The sequence below is a fragment of the Schistocerca gregaria genome, chromosome 2 (assembly GCF_023897955.1).
Source record: "Schistocerca gregaria isolate iqSchGreg1 chromosome 2, iqSchGreg1.2, whole genome shotgun sequence".
In the NCBI taxonomy this organism is placed as follows: Eukaryota; Metazoa; Arthropoda; class Insecta; order Orthoptera; family Acrididae; genus Schistocerca; species Schistocerca gregaria.
This window is the reverse complement of record NC_064921.1, coordinates 230,628,459-230,646,007: the sequence shown is the minus strand read 5'-3', so window position 1 is coordinate 230,646,007 and position 17,549 is coordinate 230,628,459. Positions and strand designations below refer to the sequence as shown.

Below are 17,549 nucleotides of genomic sequence, written 5' to 3'. Positions count from 1 at the left end.
ACAGCTATAGACAGGTACTTGGAGACTGATCCATAAAATATGCCACAGAGAAATATAGGTCCTGAGCTAAAGATTAGTTGTCATTCGCCATATTACTGTGACCAGATAAAAAGTGCAACAAGATCGACAGCCTGCGCTTTGTTCACTAAAATGGCTGATAACTCAGGGTGTAAACAAATTGGAAGCAAGCAGTTAAGAAAAGGGTATTCCGCCAGGAAATGGCAAACTGTCAAAGTTTGAGGGCAATGGGCACGAAGTGGAGGGGGAGCAAAACTTAACAAATAGCGATGACTTAAAAGACAGTGCCCAATACACACCATTGGAGGTGCAGAATGGTTCAAAAGCCGCCACTGTGAATTGGGGTGTATTATCCAACATGATGGTGCAACGAGGCCCTAAGATGGTGAGAATCTGGATGAGAGCAGTAAGAGTGGCGTTAGTGGTGACAGACGCCATGCTGACCACATATGGGTAGCTACGATAAGCGACCACGACAATGAGCCACATACATCCCCCAACAGGGCCAGCAAAGCCCAGATGAATGAAATTCCAGAGTCAACAATCGTGGGTCAGGGGGGCGAAAGACTGGGTTGGAGTTGCCTGGTGCCAGACACAAGCAGAACAGTTACTCATCATGGTCTTCATATTTCTGTTCAGTCCCAGTCAGTAGGGATGGTACATTATGGAGGGTTTTCTTTCACGACATACCCCAAGGCTCCCAATGGGGGATGTGCAGAACATGGGGGTGCAGGTTAGGTGAGTGATGACATGGTGAGTATCCCCCCTCGGTGTCAAGCAGGAGAACATCGGAGATGACTAATGAACTGTGGCAGAGGGGGCCTAGGCTTGGAGCTCAGAATCGGCAGGCAGACATTGAAAAAGAAGTGGCCCACACGTTGCAAGATGGGGCATGGTGCAAGTCTGCAGCGATGTGAATCACCATAATGAGAAATCCATCGAGTGCTGTCATTACTTATCGATGTGAAAACTGGAGATTTCCTGTCGGTCATATGCCAGATCAGGCCCTCAAGACAGACAAGAAAGGGAATTCACTATTGTGTGTTGTGCTGTTGGCTTGTATTTAATAGTATAAATGTAAGAGCTGAGGAAGAGTGCCCTCTGTTGGAGGTGGTGTGCAATCTACTCCAGAAGCTGAGAGAGGGGTCCAGAGAGAGCCACTATTGGCTTGTGGTTCATAATGAGGATAAACTTGATACAAAGAGATAAACGTATAACTTCTTAATGGCAAAGACGAGCACCGAAGCCTCTTTTTCAATCTGTTAGTAGTTCTTTTGAGATGATGTCAGTGCCTCTGACACACAGGCAATCGACTGCCCCATACCGTCACATCTTTCCTATGTGCCAGTACTACGTCACTTGTTCCTGAAAAATTTGACAATTGTATAAACAGCACTTGAGCCGTGCACCAAGCATCATGGTACAGATGGTATGAAAGTTGTGCAGGTGGTGTTGTCATAGTAAAGTCATCTAGATTATTAGTATGTGCCGGAATGGGCATGGGTTAACTGTTCCAGTTCTTTCTAGAAAATTGCTGGAGTGGAAGAGATCCAAAAGGATAAGAGCAAAAGCATAAGCAAAAGAGAGTGTTGATGAGCATGAGGCATTGTGATTCCTCGTCCAGGGGGATCTGCAAATGTGTGTCAGCAAGGTCTACCTTAAAGAAATATTCACGTTCAGCACTCTTTGTGACGAGGTCTTTCAGATGCAAGATGGGATAGGTTTCCATACGTGCCTGGGCATTGAGCATCCATTTAAAATCTTATCATAACCATAGAGAGCCAGTGGGTTTCTGGACCACCACCACGGGTGTGGTCCAAGTACTAGTTTTGACAGGTTCAATTACTGGAGCTGCATGGAGGTGATGGAGTACTTCCTTAACAACTGCCCTTTAAGAGACAGGAAGAGGTCCCACTCAGCAGAAATGGAGCATAGAATCTGGACCCAGGAGACTTGGGCCTGGAAATCCATGGCACACCCTAGGCTGTTTAAACAGAGACACGAATGTGGCACAGAGGTCTTCAAGCTCCTGGAATCAAACTGTGTTGAAGTTGACCTGAACCTCACCAGTGATGGAGAACCCAAATAGCGAGAAGACACCGAGATAAAAAAATGTTGCCAGCTGACTGACTAGTGACAACAAACAGAGTTATCAGCTGGACAACCTGTATGTCTGTAACATCAACTCAAACCTTGTATATCCATCACCCATGAGCAGTATGACTGACCAGGCTGCTTGGGTATTGATGCAACTCGGGGTGCAATGTGACCACACGGGATCATTGTAAATAATAACTGGATAACAATGAATGCATATCTCCGAACTTCAGTGCAACTGGATTTGGGAGAGGAACCAACATCTTTAGCAATAAAAACATCTTTGGGATGCCCAAAAAACGAAGAGCAATCTTTGGAGAGTGTCATCTGAAACCTGAAAAGGACTGAACTCGTGCTTCAGACACTGCAAATATGTGCCCCAATCATCTTTCTTACCATTAAATGACAGAAACTTGGGTGGGTGGCACTCCACCTTTGAAATGACCACAGTCTGGATGGGTTGAGAAACATGAACCTGTAAGCGATCCAACAAATGTTGAAATTTTTGTTGCAACTGCTGTTGCTGCTGGACCTGCATTAACAACTGTTGCTCCCAGAGCAGCTGTTGTTGCTTCACGATTTGGATTCAGGCAACCACAGAAAGTCACTATACTTTTACCTCATTGCCAATGATAGTGATGAGAACTGGACAAGTCAGGGTGTAACTTCACAACCAGTGGTGGCTGACCAGCTGGTCGAGAGCATCAACAATGAGATGCCCAAGAACAATAGGTGGATAACACAAGAGAATGGCAGAAAACTGAGACAGTTTGGCAGAATAACAAGTCCAAAGGGCAAACCAAGAATAGTGAATTCAGAAGCAAGACAATGATGTGTAGTGAGATATAACTGATAATGCAAAGAAATGACAACGAACAAAGGAACAGCTGCATTGCTGGCTTTGAAGGGAGTCTGCGAGTCCTGAAAGGTCGGGCAGACAGACATGGCCTATGGAGGTGCTTACATTGGCACCCACAGCGCCCACACTTTTAGCAGTGCCGCCTGGTGGACATTACCTACATCCATTCTGCCTGGCAGATCTTCAAACACACCGGGGCGTAAAAAGATCGATACATGTTGCACCTTAGCAACAGATCTTACTGAGAACCTGAGAAAGTTCTGGTCCTACATAAAATTTCCAAGCAGGTTAAAGGCTTTTATTCAGTCATGCATCAGTCAGTCTGGCATGGAAATAGAAGACAGCAAATGGAAAGCCGAAATTCTAAACCTTGAATTTGAGAAATCATTCACACAGGACTGCACAAACTACTTGGCCATTGTATGGGCTCCCGTTTGGAGGACTTAGTAACTGGTATCTCTGTCATAGAGAAGCAATTAAAACTGAAACAAATGTCACTGGGTCTGGATGGAATCATAATTTGGTTTTACAGAGTACTCTGTGGCACTGCCCCCGTAGCTTACATTTATCACAAATCTCTCAATTAGTGGAAAGCCCCAACCAACTGGAAAAGAGTGCACACGATTCATGTATGTGTGAAGAGTAAAAGAATGAATCCGCAAAATTACAGGCCAATCTCTTTAACATTGGTTTACTGCAGATTTCTTAAATATGTTCACAGTTAGAATATTATAATTTTCCTTGAGTCCTAAGAGCTTCTGTCCACAAATAAGCAAAGATTTAGAAAGCACTTCTTGTGCGAAACTCTGCTTGCCCTTTTCCCACATTATATCCTGCAACCCATGGATGAAGGGCAACAAGCAGGTTCCATATTACGAGATTTCTGGGAAGCATCTGACACAGTGCCTCACTGCAGAATAATGATATCCAGGTCTAATGCTACAGAGCGATATGAAATTGACAAGCATGTAGGGACTCTGGGAAGAAAGGTGAATGGTCGACACTGGTTTATTGGTAGAATTTTATGAAAGTATGATACAGTTGTAAGGTAAACCATGTGTAGAACACTAGTGTGATCCATTCTTGTGCACTGACTGAATGTTTGGTATCCTCATCAGGACAGATTACAGGAGGACCTTGAAGCAATTCAGTGACGGGCTGCTAGATTTGTTATGGGTAGGTTTGAACAACATGTGAACATTATGGAGATGCTTCGTGAACTCAAGGGGGAATCCCTGGAGGGAAGACAATGTTATTTTCAAAGGATCACAGATGAAAAGATTTAGAGAACATGCATTTGAAGATGTCTTCAGAATGAATCTACTGTCACCAATGTACATTCCATCTAGGGACCACAAAGATAGAGAAATTAAGGCTTGTGTGGATGCATGTAAACAATCATTTCTTCCCTCAATTCATTTGCGAGTGGAACAGAAAGAAAATGACTAGCAGCAGTAGCAGCAGCATACATATGAGGTGCGACAATAAAGTAATGAGACTTATTTTCTTTGTAAGATGTGGCAACTCTTCAGGCTTCCATAGGCACAATATCTTTGACCTTGGTCTATAAGCTGCTTCTAGTCCAAGCAGCACATCGACGCAACTGCTGTCATGAGTTGTGCTGTAATAAGTTATCACAGGTTTGTCTCGTCATGGAAATTAAAACTCATGATATTGCACAATGGTGTGCCACTTCTTTTTGTGTTAAATTGGGTGAAAATGCAACGACAACTTACGGTAAGCTTCAGAAGGCTTTTGGAGAAGAGGTTATGCCAACAGCTCAAGTTTTTCCTTGGCATAAAATGTTTAATGAAGGCAGAACAAAAGTTGAAGATGAAGACCACAATGGACGACCATCAACCATACAGACGGATGTCAACTTGGCCAGGGTGTGTGAACCCTTACGATCTGAAGGAAGATTATCCGTGAAAATGATTGCAGTAGATCTGAACATCAATCGAGAAATGGTTCGTCTAATAATAACTGAAGTTCTTGGTATGAGAAATATTTGTGCAAAAATGGTCCCCAAAAATCTCACACCACAACAGTGAGAAACACGGAAAAATGTGGCAGCCGATCTGTTAGAGCAGGTGGAGGGGGGAGAGAGAGAATGGAATATTGCTTAACAAAAGGAGAGTTGGGGTCCTCCGACAAATTGGTAAAATTTGGTGTTGCTTAAAGTAGTTTTTGGTAACTGCTTTGGAGTTCAGGGTAAAAAATGTGTATTAATGAATAATAAGATGCCCATTTTAAGTTAAATGATACTTATTGGTTGAGATAGTAAGCTATTTGTTCTTTTGTTAAAATGTGTTTGAAATACACTGCAACCTATATTGCTACATAATTATTAAAAAATGATTGAATCTGTTGGAGTAATATATTCGCTGATTTCTGAAGTCACTTTATCCAGTGTAATATGATACTCCGGGGAGGGGGGTGGCTGTAGCCCCCATACCCTTCCCCCCTTGCCACCGTCCCTGACGGCCATGCTGGCCACATGTAACACATCATGAGTCAAGTGGGGATGTTGTGAGTGTGATAAGTAAACAACATTACTTGACAGCAAAGAACTGCCTATATAAATGTATGATATTTTTGAATTTATCAAATTAAATACAAAAAATGAGTGTGACAGTAAATACGGTCTATTGCATGGAAGTATGACAGACAATTTGATATGTTCTGTAAATTGTCTACAAGGCTGTTTGGAAAATAATTTCATTTCATTGTGTCACCTAATATGGTCAAATGTCTAATTGTTTTATTTTATGTTAAATATGTGACAAAAATGATTATCAGCTCGGACCGTACACATTAACATAAAATATTAATGACAACCATCACAGCTGTATTGAAACAGGTTTATTATGTCACAGATGCGTCTGCTCACTGCAACTGACAGAAGTATCATGAGCAGTAACTGCAGGCAACATGATATGCGTATATTAAACTCAATCTTTTATCAATCAAGTGTGCCGCTCAAACTGATCAAGATAATTTCATTAACATAAAGTACCTAAGCATGCAAGCTTTTATTTCTCTCTAATCAAATCTGACCACTTTAAATTATATTGCTTGAAACATATGAAACACTTATGTGCTAACACAATAGATTACACATTGAGGTGACAGAAGTCATGGGATAGCAATACACATACACACAGATGGCAGTAGTATCATGTACACTACATATAAAAGGGCAGTGCATTGGCGGAGCTATCATTTGTACTCAGGGGATTTATGTGAAAAAGTTACCGATGTGAATATGGCCAAATGATGGGAAGTAAAATACTTTGAATGCAGAATGCTAGTTGGAGCTAGATGCATGGGGCATTTCATTTTGGAAATTGTTGCGGAATTCATATTCCAAGATAAACAGTGTGCTGATAATACCAAATTTCAGGCATTACCCCTCACCATGGAGAACCCAACAGCCGATGCCCTTCACTTAAAAGACCAAGAGCAGCAGTTTTTGCACAGAGATAAAGTGCTAACAGACAAGCAACACTGGGTGAAATAAACACAAAAATCAATTTGGAGCATACAACGAATGTATCCATTAGCACATGGTGAAATTTGGCGTAAATGGGATATGGTAGCAGACAACTGACGTGAGTGTGTGTGCGCGAACAGCATGACCATCGGTTGCGGTGCCTCTCCTGGGCTCGTGATCATATTGGTTGGACCCAAAGTGACTGAAAAACTGTGGCCTGGTAAGAAGAGTACAGATTTAGTTGATAAGAGCTGATAGTAGGATGCAAGTGTAGATGGACCCCACAAAGCCATGGACCCAAGTTGTCAACCAGGCACTGTAAAAGCTGTTGGTGGGTCCATAAAGGTACGGAATGTGTTTACAGAGAATGGCCTGGGTTCTTGGGCCAACTGAACTAATCGCTGACTGGATATGGTTATGTTTGGCTACTTGGATACCATTTGCAGCCAATCATGGACTTCATGTCCTCATACAAACGATGTCATGTCACTGGGCCAAAATTGTTTGCGACTGGTTTGAAGAACATTGTGAACAATTCGAGTGAATGACCTGGTAACCCAGATCGGCTGACATGAATCCCATTGAATATTTATGAGACAATCGAGAGGTCGGTGAGCGTACAGCTTCCTGCATTGGCAACACTTCCACAACAATAGACAGCTATAGAGGAAGGAGACTTCCGCCGAGTCCATCCTACGTCAAGTTGTTGCACTACACCGGACAAAAGGTGGCCCAAAAACTATATTAGGAACTATCCCATGACTTTTGTCTTCTCAGTGTAAAGTTGCCATTCATCTGCAAGAAACAGTTCTACAAAGAATTTTGTAACAGTAAAGCACTTACTTCTATCGGCAGAACTTCTGCAAAGAGACAGATAAACCATTTTGTTGTTATCACTGCCCATGGTAAGCCGACATCCTGGACATGTTTGTGTACATCTGGTATTTTTAGCCTAGGAACAAAACCAGCCACCAGAAAATGAAACATCAAATTGAGAGGGCAAATTTAATTTCAGTACACATGACATTGCAACTAATAATGAGTATTTTTTAAGAATTTCAGAATTCAGACCATAATTTAATTTTAATTTCGGATGATACCTCACAAGTTCTTCCAGTACTGCTATGTCAGTTATCACACCCTCCATAGTCCTCGTGTAATATTTCGGCAGTGTTTTCTCAACGAGTACTTTCAATAACCAGAAAGTTGTTTCCTCATCCTTAGTGACAAGCAAAAGTAAACCTGCAATATAATTCAGACCCTGGAAGGAAAAGCAACAGTAGTGTAAAACAAGCAGCACAATTATACTGAAAAATCAGACCCTCTCTATCTTTAGATATTTGTTGTACAGCATGAAACAAGAAGAAAAATTTCAATAAATTGATATGTGGTGACTCAAAGCTAGATATCATCATAAACAGTCTTCATTTTACTATCTCAATCATTCCTGAGGCTTTTCACATCTTTGTAGTCCTGTCACATAATGGTTTTAGATCACAGTTATCTTTATGTAAAACATTACAACATCAAAAGACAAAACAAAACCTATTTTGACACACATATATAAAAAAAAGTTACGGTGTATCAATTATAGCATTAACCTGAAGAGCTTTGCACAAATCTTTTTTTTTATTTTATATCAGCTATGAAAAATCTAGAAATTTCAACAAGATAGCAACATACTATGGCCATATCTCAGCAATGAACACGTTTCAAGTCACATCACTGCTCTGGAGGCTGTTTTCAATGAATTTACCACACAATCAAATAAATATAAGTACGCAGTCCATGGTGCCAACCAGACAAACAAACAAGCTTCCATGGAGATGAGCTACGATATTGAAGTATTAACACTGCAGAACTACTGCATAAAAAGATCCAAACAATTGTAGGAATATATCGCTTAAGTTCATTAGCACACAGTTTTTGAAAGTATGCTGTAGCAACACATATCTCCTGTACTTATGCCAGTCCAATGTGATATTTATCAGTTCACATGAAAACACAATAGAGTAATAAAACTTCACGAGCAGTGATGCAAATTTATACCTCAATGTGATCGAACTAAATTTTCGTGGGAAAGTGTATGTAGTGACAGAGAAAGAAGTAATAAATCAGCTTTCATATTAAAAGCAAATGCTCAACACATAGTAATACTCAAAGATTTTCAACCTCTCATTACAAACATATTATTCCAAACATTTTCAAAACAGCAAAAGTTTCTGAACTACTGAAAAAAACATTCTCGTGATATACAGGTTGTTTGACTATTAGACAGGGACAAATAAAACAAGCAAATGATCCTAACGAACACAGGTACAGAAACCAATGCTTTCCAATGTATTATGACTGAATAGAGATCATCTTATAAAAAGAGTCCCTTGAGGATCCAACTGCAGATATGTGCTTGAGGAGGAACAGGTGTTCCACACGGCCATCATTTGTGTGATGGGAGGCTCCAGCAAGTCTCCTCAGTGAAGCCCTAATACATTCAAAAATCTTAGGTATGTTCTGAACACAATGAAAACCATCCACAATGTGTTCCTAGAGTACGACACTACCAGTCTAATGATTCTGGAAACATCACCTAAGCTGTGTCCAAGCCTTGGCTCTACTGTATGCTTTCTTCAAGGGGGGCCGCTAGTCCCACAAGGTATGCAGGAGAACTTCTGTGAAATCTGGAAGGTAGGAGATAAGGTACTCGCCCTCAGGAGACACCACCTTAATGAAACATTGTCTAAGTTGACATGGCAGTCTGTGTGTTCCAATGAAGTGGAGGGCTAGACCGTATGAGTGACTGTGTAATTGCCGGCAAGATCACCCAAACCGGGCAGGTCCCCACAGAGGATATAGACGCCTCTCACAGTGCCTTGTCTTGTATCCTATCTTTTCCTTTATAATTTGTGACAACAGGAACAGTATACTAATATGGGCAGCAAATGATCCTTGGTATCAAGGACAGCAGTGATGTACATAGGCCTTACTATGGAGGGTGGATGATGTTCTGTGACTGACGTGAAGACAAGCTGTGTGACAGGTAGGGCACTGAAATAAAACCTGGCCATGAGATGACAGCCCCAGTAGGACACACTGATGCTGTGGGGCCATAACATGCACTACCAAAAAATTCAAATCACTGAAACCGAAAGGAAGAATAATCAGATGGATTTTAAAGATATGTCCTTTGCAACGAAAAGGAAAATCCATACTAGATATTGGAACTAAGTGAAATAAGATGACCAGAATCCACGGAAGTTTGAACATAAAATGGTGGAGTGCTGCTATATGTAGGGCAGACAGGTGAAGATGCAGTGTACAGGAATGGTGTAGGGCTCTTACTCTCTCGAAGCTTCGACAGGAGTTTATTGTAGTGGAAACCTCTCTTGGAAAAAGACAGTAACCATAGACTTCAAAACCAGGGAAAAATCAGGGAATTTCAAACACATAAGGGAAATCTGAAAAAAAACCTGGAAAAATCTCATTTTTGTCTCAGTAAATGAAATAGTTTTTTTCCTGAGGTGTCATGCATCATCGCCTCCCATACTCCCTGATTATTACTGCTTCTCCTCCTCTTCCTACCACTTCCCACAGCTTGCAGCCTGTATTGCCACCACTTCTTGTCATTAGCCTAGCAGCTGCCGATGAGAGGCACGAGGAGTGGATTGTTTGGGTCTGGTTCTCAGAGGCTGTAGACACAGAGGCCTTGGCCAGTGGCTAAGTGTGCACGAGTTGTATCTGAGTGACTGTGTAAATGTATGTGTGCTCATTTTCTGACAAAAGCTATGGCTGAAAATTTAGTTGTGAGAGGATAATTGTCTTTACTATGTGCTGCTTGTGGCTCAGCAATCATCTTTACGGTGAGTTGCTACCTACCCGCATTATTATTCCCAGAGCATTTGAATAAGTCATCTGTTGCATGGATTGATCACCACACTCTCATTTCATCAATGCTGTCTGTGGCTCATGAACAGCTGGCCATATGAGTGGATTCCTGCGATGGGTCAAAACCACAGGCTGTTTCTGCATGGATTAGGCCTGCCGTTCTGAAGCCTTCTGGGTCCCACTAGTGTGCAGTCCCTGCCTGTTGGACCTAGTCTAACTAATATGCCCACAAGCCAGGTCCGTTTGACTGTGATGTAATGCAGCAGGTTATCATGGGTTATCCTTGGACCCAGGACTGCAGTGCTTCTCTGCAGGCCAGAGACCATGGATGATGGATTTCAGGAATTGCGACTGTCTCACAACAAGTATGTTGTGCAGTGCAGAGGTTTATACGCTTTTCATTTGTTCTAGCACATTTTACAACTTCAAAAGTAGTTTATATGTTAAAAAGTATGGACGATAAGAAGAATAAAATGTATCAGTTGATAGTGGTTTGTACATTATGTACTCATATTTCTCAAAAGAAAAAAAATCACACAGTACCTGTAAAATAATAGATATAACACAGAGGGTAATAAGCTACAATAACGAACATAGAACCAACTTGTTATTGGTGGTCGCCTACAGTCTTGGTTTACACAATTCTTCCCTGACTTCTTTCAAGAGGCCTACTTTTTTCTGAGGTTATTTCTGAAACCAGAGAAGGTATTTTAAACTTGTCTTGCGACTCCAAGGAAGTCTTGCAATGCCAAGGAAATGCATATTTATGTCACCAAATGTGTTTTGTTTTATTGAAACTTGCTTTCTCCATCTAAAAACAGTTCATTACAAAAGATACTGATGTTCATACTTATGATTTTTGCTCATATCAGGAAACAGATTTTTCACACATGCAGCAGCGAAATTTTCTTGTGTTAGTAAGACACGTGGTAGTGACAACATTCAGATTATAGATGATGGTAAGCAATTAGGCTTGACAGCCAATCTGCATATTGTGTGCAAAAAAAATGCGATGCTGATAGCTCATTCAAAACTTCTAAATGTAAAAACTGGTACTATGAAGCTAATATGAGGTTTACCTATGGATTGAGGTGCACTAGTGTTGGAAGAAAAGGGGGAAACTTATTGTGTGGAATGATGAATATGCCAGAGCCATGTCTGAGATTTACACAAATGAACTGCAAACTGGAAAACAATTTCTGATGTGTGTGAGGGCAGTATGATAGCAGCTACAGTAGAAGCTATTGCAGACAATGACCTGTCAGGTGAGAATGATTCTGGCCATGTTAGATCTTGTTGTGTTATGTGATGGTACATTCGTGAAAATAGGGCATACGTCTTTATATGGTGTGCCAAGTGTAATACGTATTGACACAGGGAAGGTACTAGATGTTCAAGTTACGAGCAAATTCTGCTATAACTACGCACTTAGTGGAGAATGTGAAAAGATGTAAAGGGCATAACTGCAGCAAAACATTTTCTGGTTTTAGTGGTCTAATGGAAGGAGCTGATATGCAAATTATTTTTAAGAGATCTGTCAAGGAACATGGTGGGAGATATGTGAAATATCTTGGGGATGGTGACTCCAGTGCATTCAAGCCTGAATGAGAACAAACCTTATGGACAACTTTCAATTGAGAAACTTGAATGCATAGGTCACATCCAGAAGAGAATGAGCTCAAGATTGAGGAAACTTGTCAGTGACAATTGAGGAAACCTGTCAGTGACGTGAAGGGCAAAAGATGTAAGATGGAAATGGCATTAGTGGATACAGGCTCTCAAAGAAGATTACAATCTTCAATTGTATTATGGCAAGGCTATCAGACAGAAGCTATCCAGTGTAAATTACATGAAAAGTGCAGTTTGGGCTACATATTTCCCCATGTTGTCAACAGCTGAACACCCTATTCATAATCTGTGCCACATTAGCTGGTGTGAATATCTACAAGCTCAGAAGGATAACCCCTACATTCACAAGGAGAGGCTTCTAAATTGTATCCTGGATCCTGTCTAGCCCACTTACAGGGAGCTGGCCGATCCTGCACTTCTCAAATAGTGTGCTCATGGCAAAACCCAAAAGAGTCTCTAAATTCACTCATACGGAAATGATGCCCTAAAAAACACATTTGCAACTTATGATGCAGTTGTTATATTTAATGATGGGAACGTCAGGAGGATGAAAGTATTAGAAAGAATGGGCTTCAAGAAAGGAAATGTTACTCAAGGCATCCTGAGGAAAATAGATTTACAGCATGTCTCTGCAGCTGAAAAGTCAGTTGAAGACCTGGTAAAGGAATGAAAACAGACAACAAGAAACCAGAAGAGAAGCCTTGAAGGTAAAGACGACCCACTTCTGAAGAAGTGACGCGGAAAAAAGTTAGTTTGAATTTAAATTGCATTTCCTGAAAAGTTTGTTTTTTTAAAGTTTATATACCTTTTCCTCAGATTCTATGAACGCTAGAATTATGAAATTACAGATACTTCTGTAAACCTAATAAACATTGTCTCAAGAGCAAATTTAGAAATTCTGATTGCAAGATGAGATATGGGGCAAAGTGCTTGGAATTTTGCATGAATTTAAAATTGTACTAGTGGAATTAAAATTAATAAATTATGAAAATTCTCCTACTTTACATATTCCAAAAACATCATGAGAGAAGTTTACAACATATAAAGATATGAAACAGAGAAATTTTGGTTGAAATATCTTTAATGCTTCCTGAGAACAAGAAACACACATTTTTTGAAAATAAAACTTCAAATTTTATCCAAAAAAAGTTGAATATAAATAATCAAAGATTTTATATGCAAATGTTTTACTTTCATGTAAAGTGCGGTACAAAATTTCATTGCCATATCTCCAAAACTGTAGATTTGGTGCATTTCTTAAGTAGTGTTTGTTTTTCATCAATGTCCCACCTTAAGTTTAATAGACACTGCTGCCTTGAGAAACTATCTGGGACAATGAGAAACTATTTTATAATGTGTGATACTTATAGAAATCACATTAGTAAGGAATTTACCTGACAGTATCCAACTTCTTTGTTGTCATGTGCATAGGCAACTAATATATTACAGAGCTGCCTCTGATGGTCTGCAGCAGCGTTGAAGAATATGTTATCTGGGTATGTCCTGGGCAGATCGGTCTTCACAATGTCAACAATATCTTGATCTATGTCACCAGAAAGCAACTGGAGATAATAGTTGGGACCTGAATCGTCTTTCATTTTCTCTGCACCACTTACAGTTAGCCATACCTGAAACAAATACATCTAGAATATTCAATCTGCCTATTTTCTCATAAAAAGAACAGCCAGCTTGGGGGGGGGGGGGGGGCACAAATTGTTATGTTAACATATTAACCATGAATTCATTCACTGTGATCTATGTGATACTCCAGGGTAGCTTCTGACTATGCCTGAAATTAATTTCACAAAAGGCAGTAGAATGTTTTGAGTGGTTCACAAATGTACATCTGGCAGGTATTCGTTAAAGCAATTGGGAACATTAACCACAGTCAGAAGACTATTCCTGGAAACAATGCACATCCTCACAGCAGAAACTATAGGCCTGAACATCAAAGTCCAAAATGTTTACTGAAGGCAGTTCATCACGAATACTGCAAAATCTACGATTGTAGCTTTTAGTGCGAAACTCTGCAGTACTCTGGAAGTTTGTGCTCTGGTCTCATTTAAGTTGCCTTCTAAAATAAACTGAAACACTGTCGTCTACAGAGCACCGATTCCAATTGATGTCTCTTCGAAACACGAAAGCTCCGTATATTATGTTTTCCACCCTATAATATAAACTAGGTAGTGTATTGATTACCGTACGATGATATCCAGAGACAGCTCTGTGTCTTACCTTGCCTCTATATTCACTTGGAATTCCTTTTCGCACATAGCGTTTAACTGTCAAATTCCTTTTCAACGACCTCCCTTCGCCTACCAGGTCTGCCCATTTCTTCGCCCTCCTTGCCAGAACAACAAGATAATGGGACATAAATTCTTCATAAGTTTCATAATCGAAGTCATCAGGACGCTCAAATCCGTACTCGTCAATTTTACTGAAACAGAAATATATACTTAGGACCACAAGTAACAAATTCACAACATAACTTTACGGGCAATTTTTGCCGGTTACTTTACGCGGCAGGACGTTTCGTAAACCAGTTTCGAGACCCTTAATATGAACCAAACATGAATTTATTTATGTCATGAGTAAGTTTACCTAAAATGAGAGTTTGCCATTACAGGAAGTAGCAGTTCAGAAGCATTGTCAGCGAATTCTCTTCTGGTTTCTTCCGTTACTTATAATAATTAACGAGGTTAAACTTGATATTTTGAAATGAGTACACCAGTTACGAAATACTTGCTACCTGCTGTTCAGTGTATTTACATCTGTGTATCGATTGCTTCAAATCGATAACTGATATATCGATAGTAGACAATCACACAAATGAAGAGCAAACGTGCTAAGCGCACAAAGTCTATACATCATTATGAGGAAATATTTGATGTTGATTTCAGTTTTATTATGAATAAAGTTCTCTTTTCTGTCAGCTAGTCAAGACAGCTTTGTACAGCTAATTTACTCGAAGTGCGATATGGGTATGGCTAATTTATCTTGATTAAGTTACAGCTGTGGTTCATCGTGTGGGTTCCTTTAGCCACCGAGCGAGGTGGCGCAGTGGTTAGCACACTGGACTCGCATTCGGGAGGACGACGGTTCAATCCCGTCTCCGGCCATCCTGATTTAGGTTTTCCGTGATTTCCCTAAATCGCTTCAGGCAAATGGCGGGATGGTTCCTTTGAAAGGGCACGGCCGATTTCCTTCCCCATCCTTCCCTCACCCGAGCTTGCTCTTCGTCTCTAATGACCTCGTTGTCGACGGGACGTTAAACGCTAATATCCTCCTCCTCCTCCTCCTCCTGTAGTCATGTCCTAGTTCATGAACCACGGGCAACGTATGAGTGGCCAAGTAAGTGGTCCCTACAGTCGGGATACCAGTTACTTTGGAATAAGGCTGGGCATCTCGGACAATTCTGAGTCGTGGTCACCTTTGTGCTCATACGGCAAAGACTACCAAATCCACCGGTTAGGGGTAAAACTCAATGGGACTCAGGGAAAGTAAGGCTAGCAACCTGCTTCCCCGATACTTTAAATATGATGCTGGCAACAATCACAGCAAAATGCCACAGACCTTTGGAGGTGACGGAGTCCCACCTCTAACTGACAAACCAGGGACTCCTAAGATACGACTTGGCAAACAAATGGTAATGAGATGGGGAGCTATTAATATCAATATGGGCTACCCTGGGAATAAGGTAGAGCTGGCAGAGGCTGCAAGTAAGATGGGGCTGGACGTTTTAGCTGTTATTGACATTCGGGTAAGGGGTGAGAAAGAAGAGGAAGTGAGAGAATACAAGGTCTACCTGTCAGGAGTCAAAGCAGGAATAGCACAATGGGGTCTAGGGATTTACATCAGGAAAGAAATGGAACCCAGCGTAGTTGCAGTAAGGTATGTAAACGAACGACTGTTGTGGATAGATTTGACAGTGTCTAGCAAGAAAATTAGGATTGTGTCAGTATATTCGCATTGTGAAGGGACAGATCAAGATAAGATGGATAGTTTTTATGAGGCACTCACTGATGTAGTTGTTAGAGTAAAGGACAAGGACAGTGTCCTGCTCATGGGTGATTTTAATGCCAGGATTGGAAATCGAACAGAAGGGTATGAAAAGGTTATGGGTAAATTTGGAGAGGATATGGAGGCCAACAGGAACGGGAAACAACTCTTGGATTTCTGTGCCACTATGGGCTTAGTAATCACAAATTCCTTTTTTAAACATCAGAACATTCACCGGTAAACTTGGGAAGGCAGGGGAACCAGATCTGTCATTGACTATATAATAACAGATCAGGAATTCAGTAAGGCTGTGAGGGACACACGTGTATTCAGGGGATTCTTTGATGACACTGATCATTATTTAATCTGCAGTGAAATTGGGACTGTGAGGCCGAAAGTCCAGGAGGTCAGGTCCATATGTAGGAGGATAAGAGTGGAGAAACTTCAGGATAAGGAAATCAGGCTCAAGTACATAACAGCGATCTCAGAAAGGTACCAGTTAGTTGAATGTAGTAAATTACAGTCATTGGAAAAGGAATGGACAAGGTACGGGGACACAGTACTAGAAGTGTCTAAAGAATGTCTTGTAACAGTAGTGTGTAAAAGTAAGATGAAGCAAACAGCTTGGTGGAATGACACAGTCAAGGCAGCCTGTAAAAGGAAAAAGAAGGCGTATCAAAAATGGCTACATACTAGAACTCAGGTAGACAGAGAAAGTTATGCTGAAGAAAGAAACAAAGCCAAACAGATAATTGCAGCATCCAAGAAGAAATCTTGGGAAGACTTTGGAAACAGGTTGGAGACTATGGGTCAAGCTGCTGGAAAACCATTCAGAGTGTAATTAGCAGTCTTCGAAAGGGAGGTAAGAAGGAAATGACAAGCAGTTTGGACAGGTCAGGAAAACTGCTGGTGAATACTGTGGATGCCTTGGGCAGATGAAGGGAATATTTTGAAGAGTTGCTCAATGTAGGTGGAAATATGATCAGCAATGTTTCAGATTTCGAGGTAGAATGGGATAGGAATGAGGATGGAAATAAAATCACATTTGAGGAAGTGGAGAAAATGGTCAATAGATTGCAGTGCAATAAAGCAGCTGGGGTGGATGAAATTAAGTCGGAACTCATCAAATACAGTGGAACGTCGGGTCTTAAATGGCTACACAGGATAATTGAAATGGCCTGGGAGTCGTGACAGGTTCCATCAGACTCGACAAAAGCAGTAATCACACCAATCTTTAAACATGGAAACAGAAAAGATTGTAACAACTACAGAGGTATCTCTTTAATCAGCGTTGTGGATAAAATTTTCTCAGGTATTGTTGAAAGGAAAGTGCGAGTATCAGTTGAGGACCAATTGGATGAAAATCAGTGTGGGTTTAGGCCTGTTAGAGGTTGTCAGGACCAGATCTTTAGCTTACGGCAAATAATGGAGAAGTGTTATGAGTGGAACAGGGAATTGTATCTATGCTTTATAGATCTAGAAAAGGCATATGACCGAGTTCCTAGGAGAAAGTTATTGTCTGTTCTACGAGATTATGGAATAGGAGGCAAACTTTTGCAAGCAATTAAAGGT

General features: G+C 40.8%; 1 protein-coding gene across 1 annotated transcript in view; it reads right to left on the bottom strand.

Annotated features, from left to right (window-relative positions):
• LOC126336749 (growth hormone-regulated TBC protein 1-A) overlaps nucleotides 1–14,797 on the bottom strand; it is a 45,996-nt gene extending 31,199 nt beyond the window's left edge. The window contains exons 1-5 of the mRNA XM_050000751.1: nucleotides 14,580–14,797; nucleotides 14,214–14,415; nucleotides 13,373–13,606; nucleotides 7,568–7,728; nucleotides 7,311–7,419 (exon numbers count right to left, since the gene is read on the bottom strand). Of these exons, the coding sequence (XP_049856708.1) occupies nucleotides 7,311–7,419; nucleotides 7,568–7,728; nucleotides 13,373–13,606; nucleotides 14,214–14,415; nucleotides 14,580–14,599 (726 nt within the window). The 5' untranslated portion in view covers nucleotides 14,600–14,797. The remainder of the gene's footprint in view (nucleotides 1–7,310; nucleotides 7,420–7,567; nucleotides 7,729–13,372; nucleotides 13,607–14,213; nucleotides 14,416–14,579) is intronic.
• Nucleotides 14,798–17,549: the final 2,752 nt, after the last annotated feature.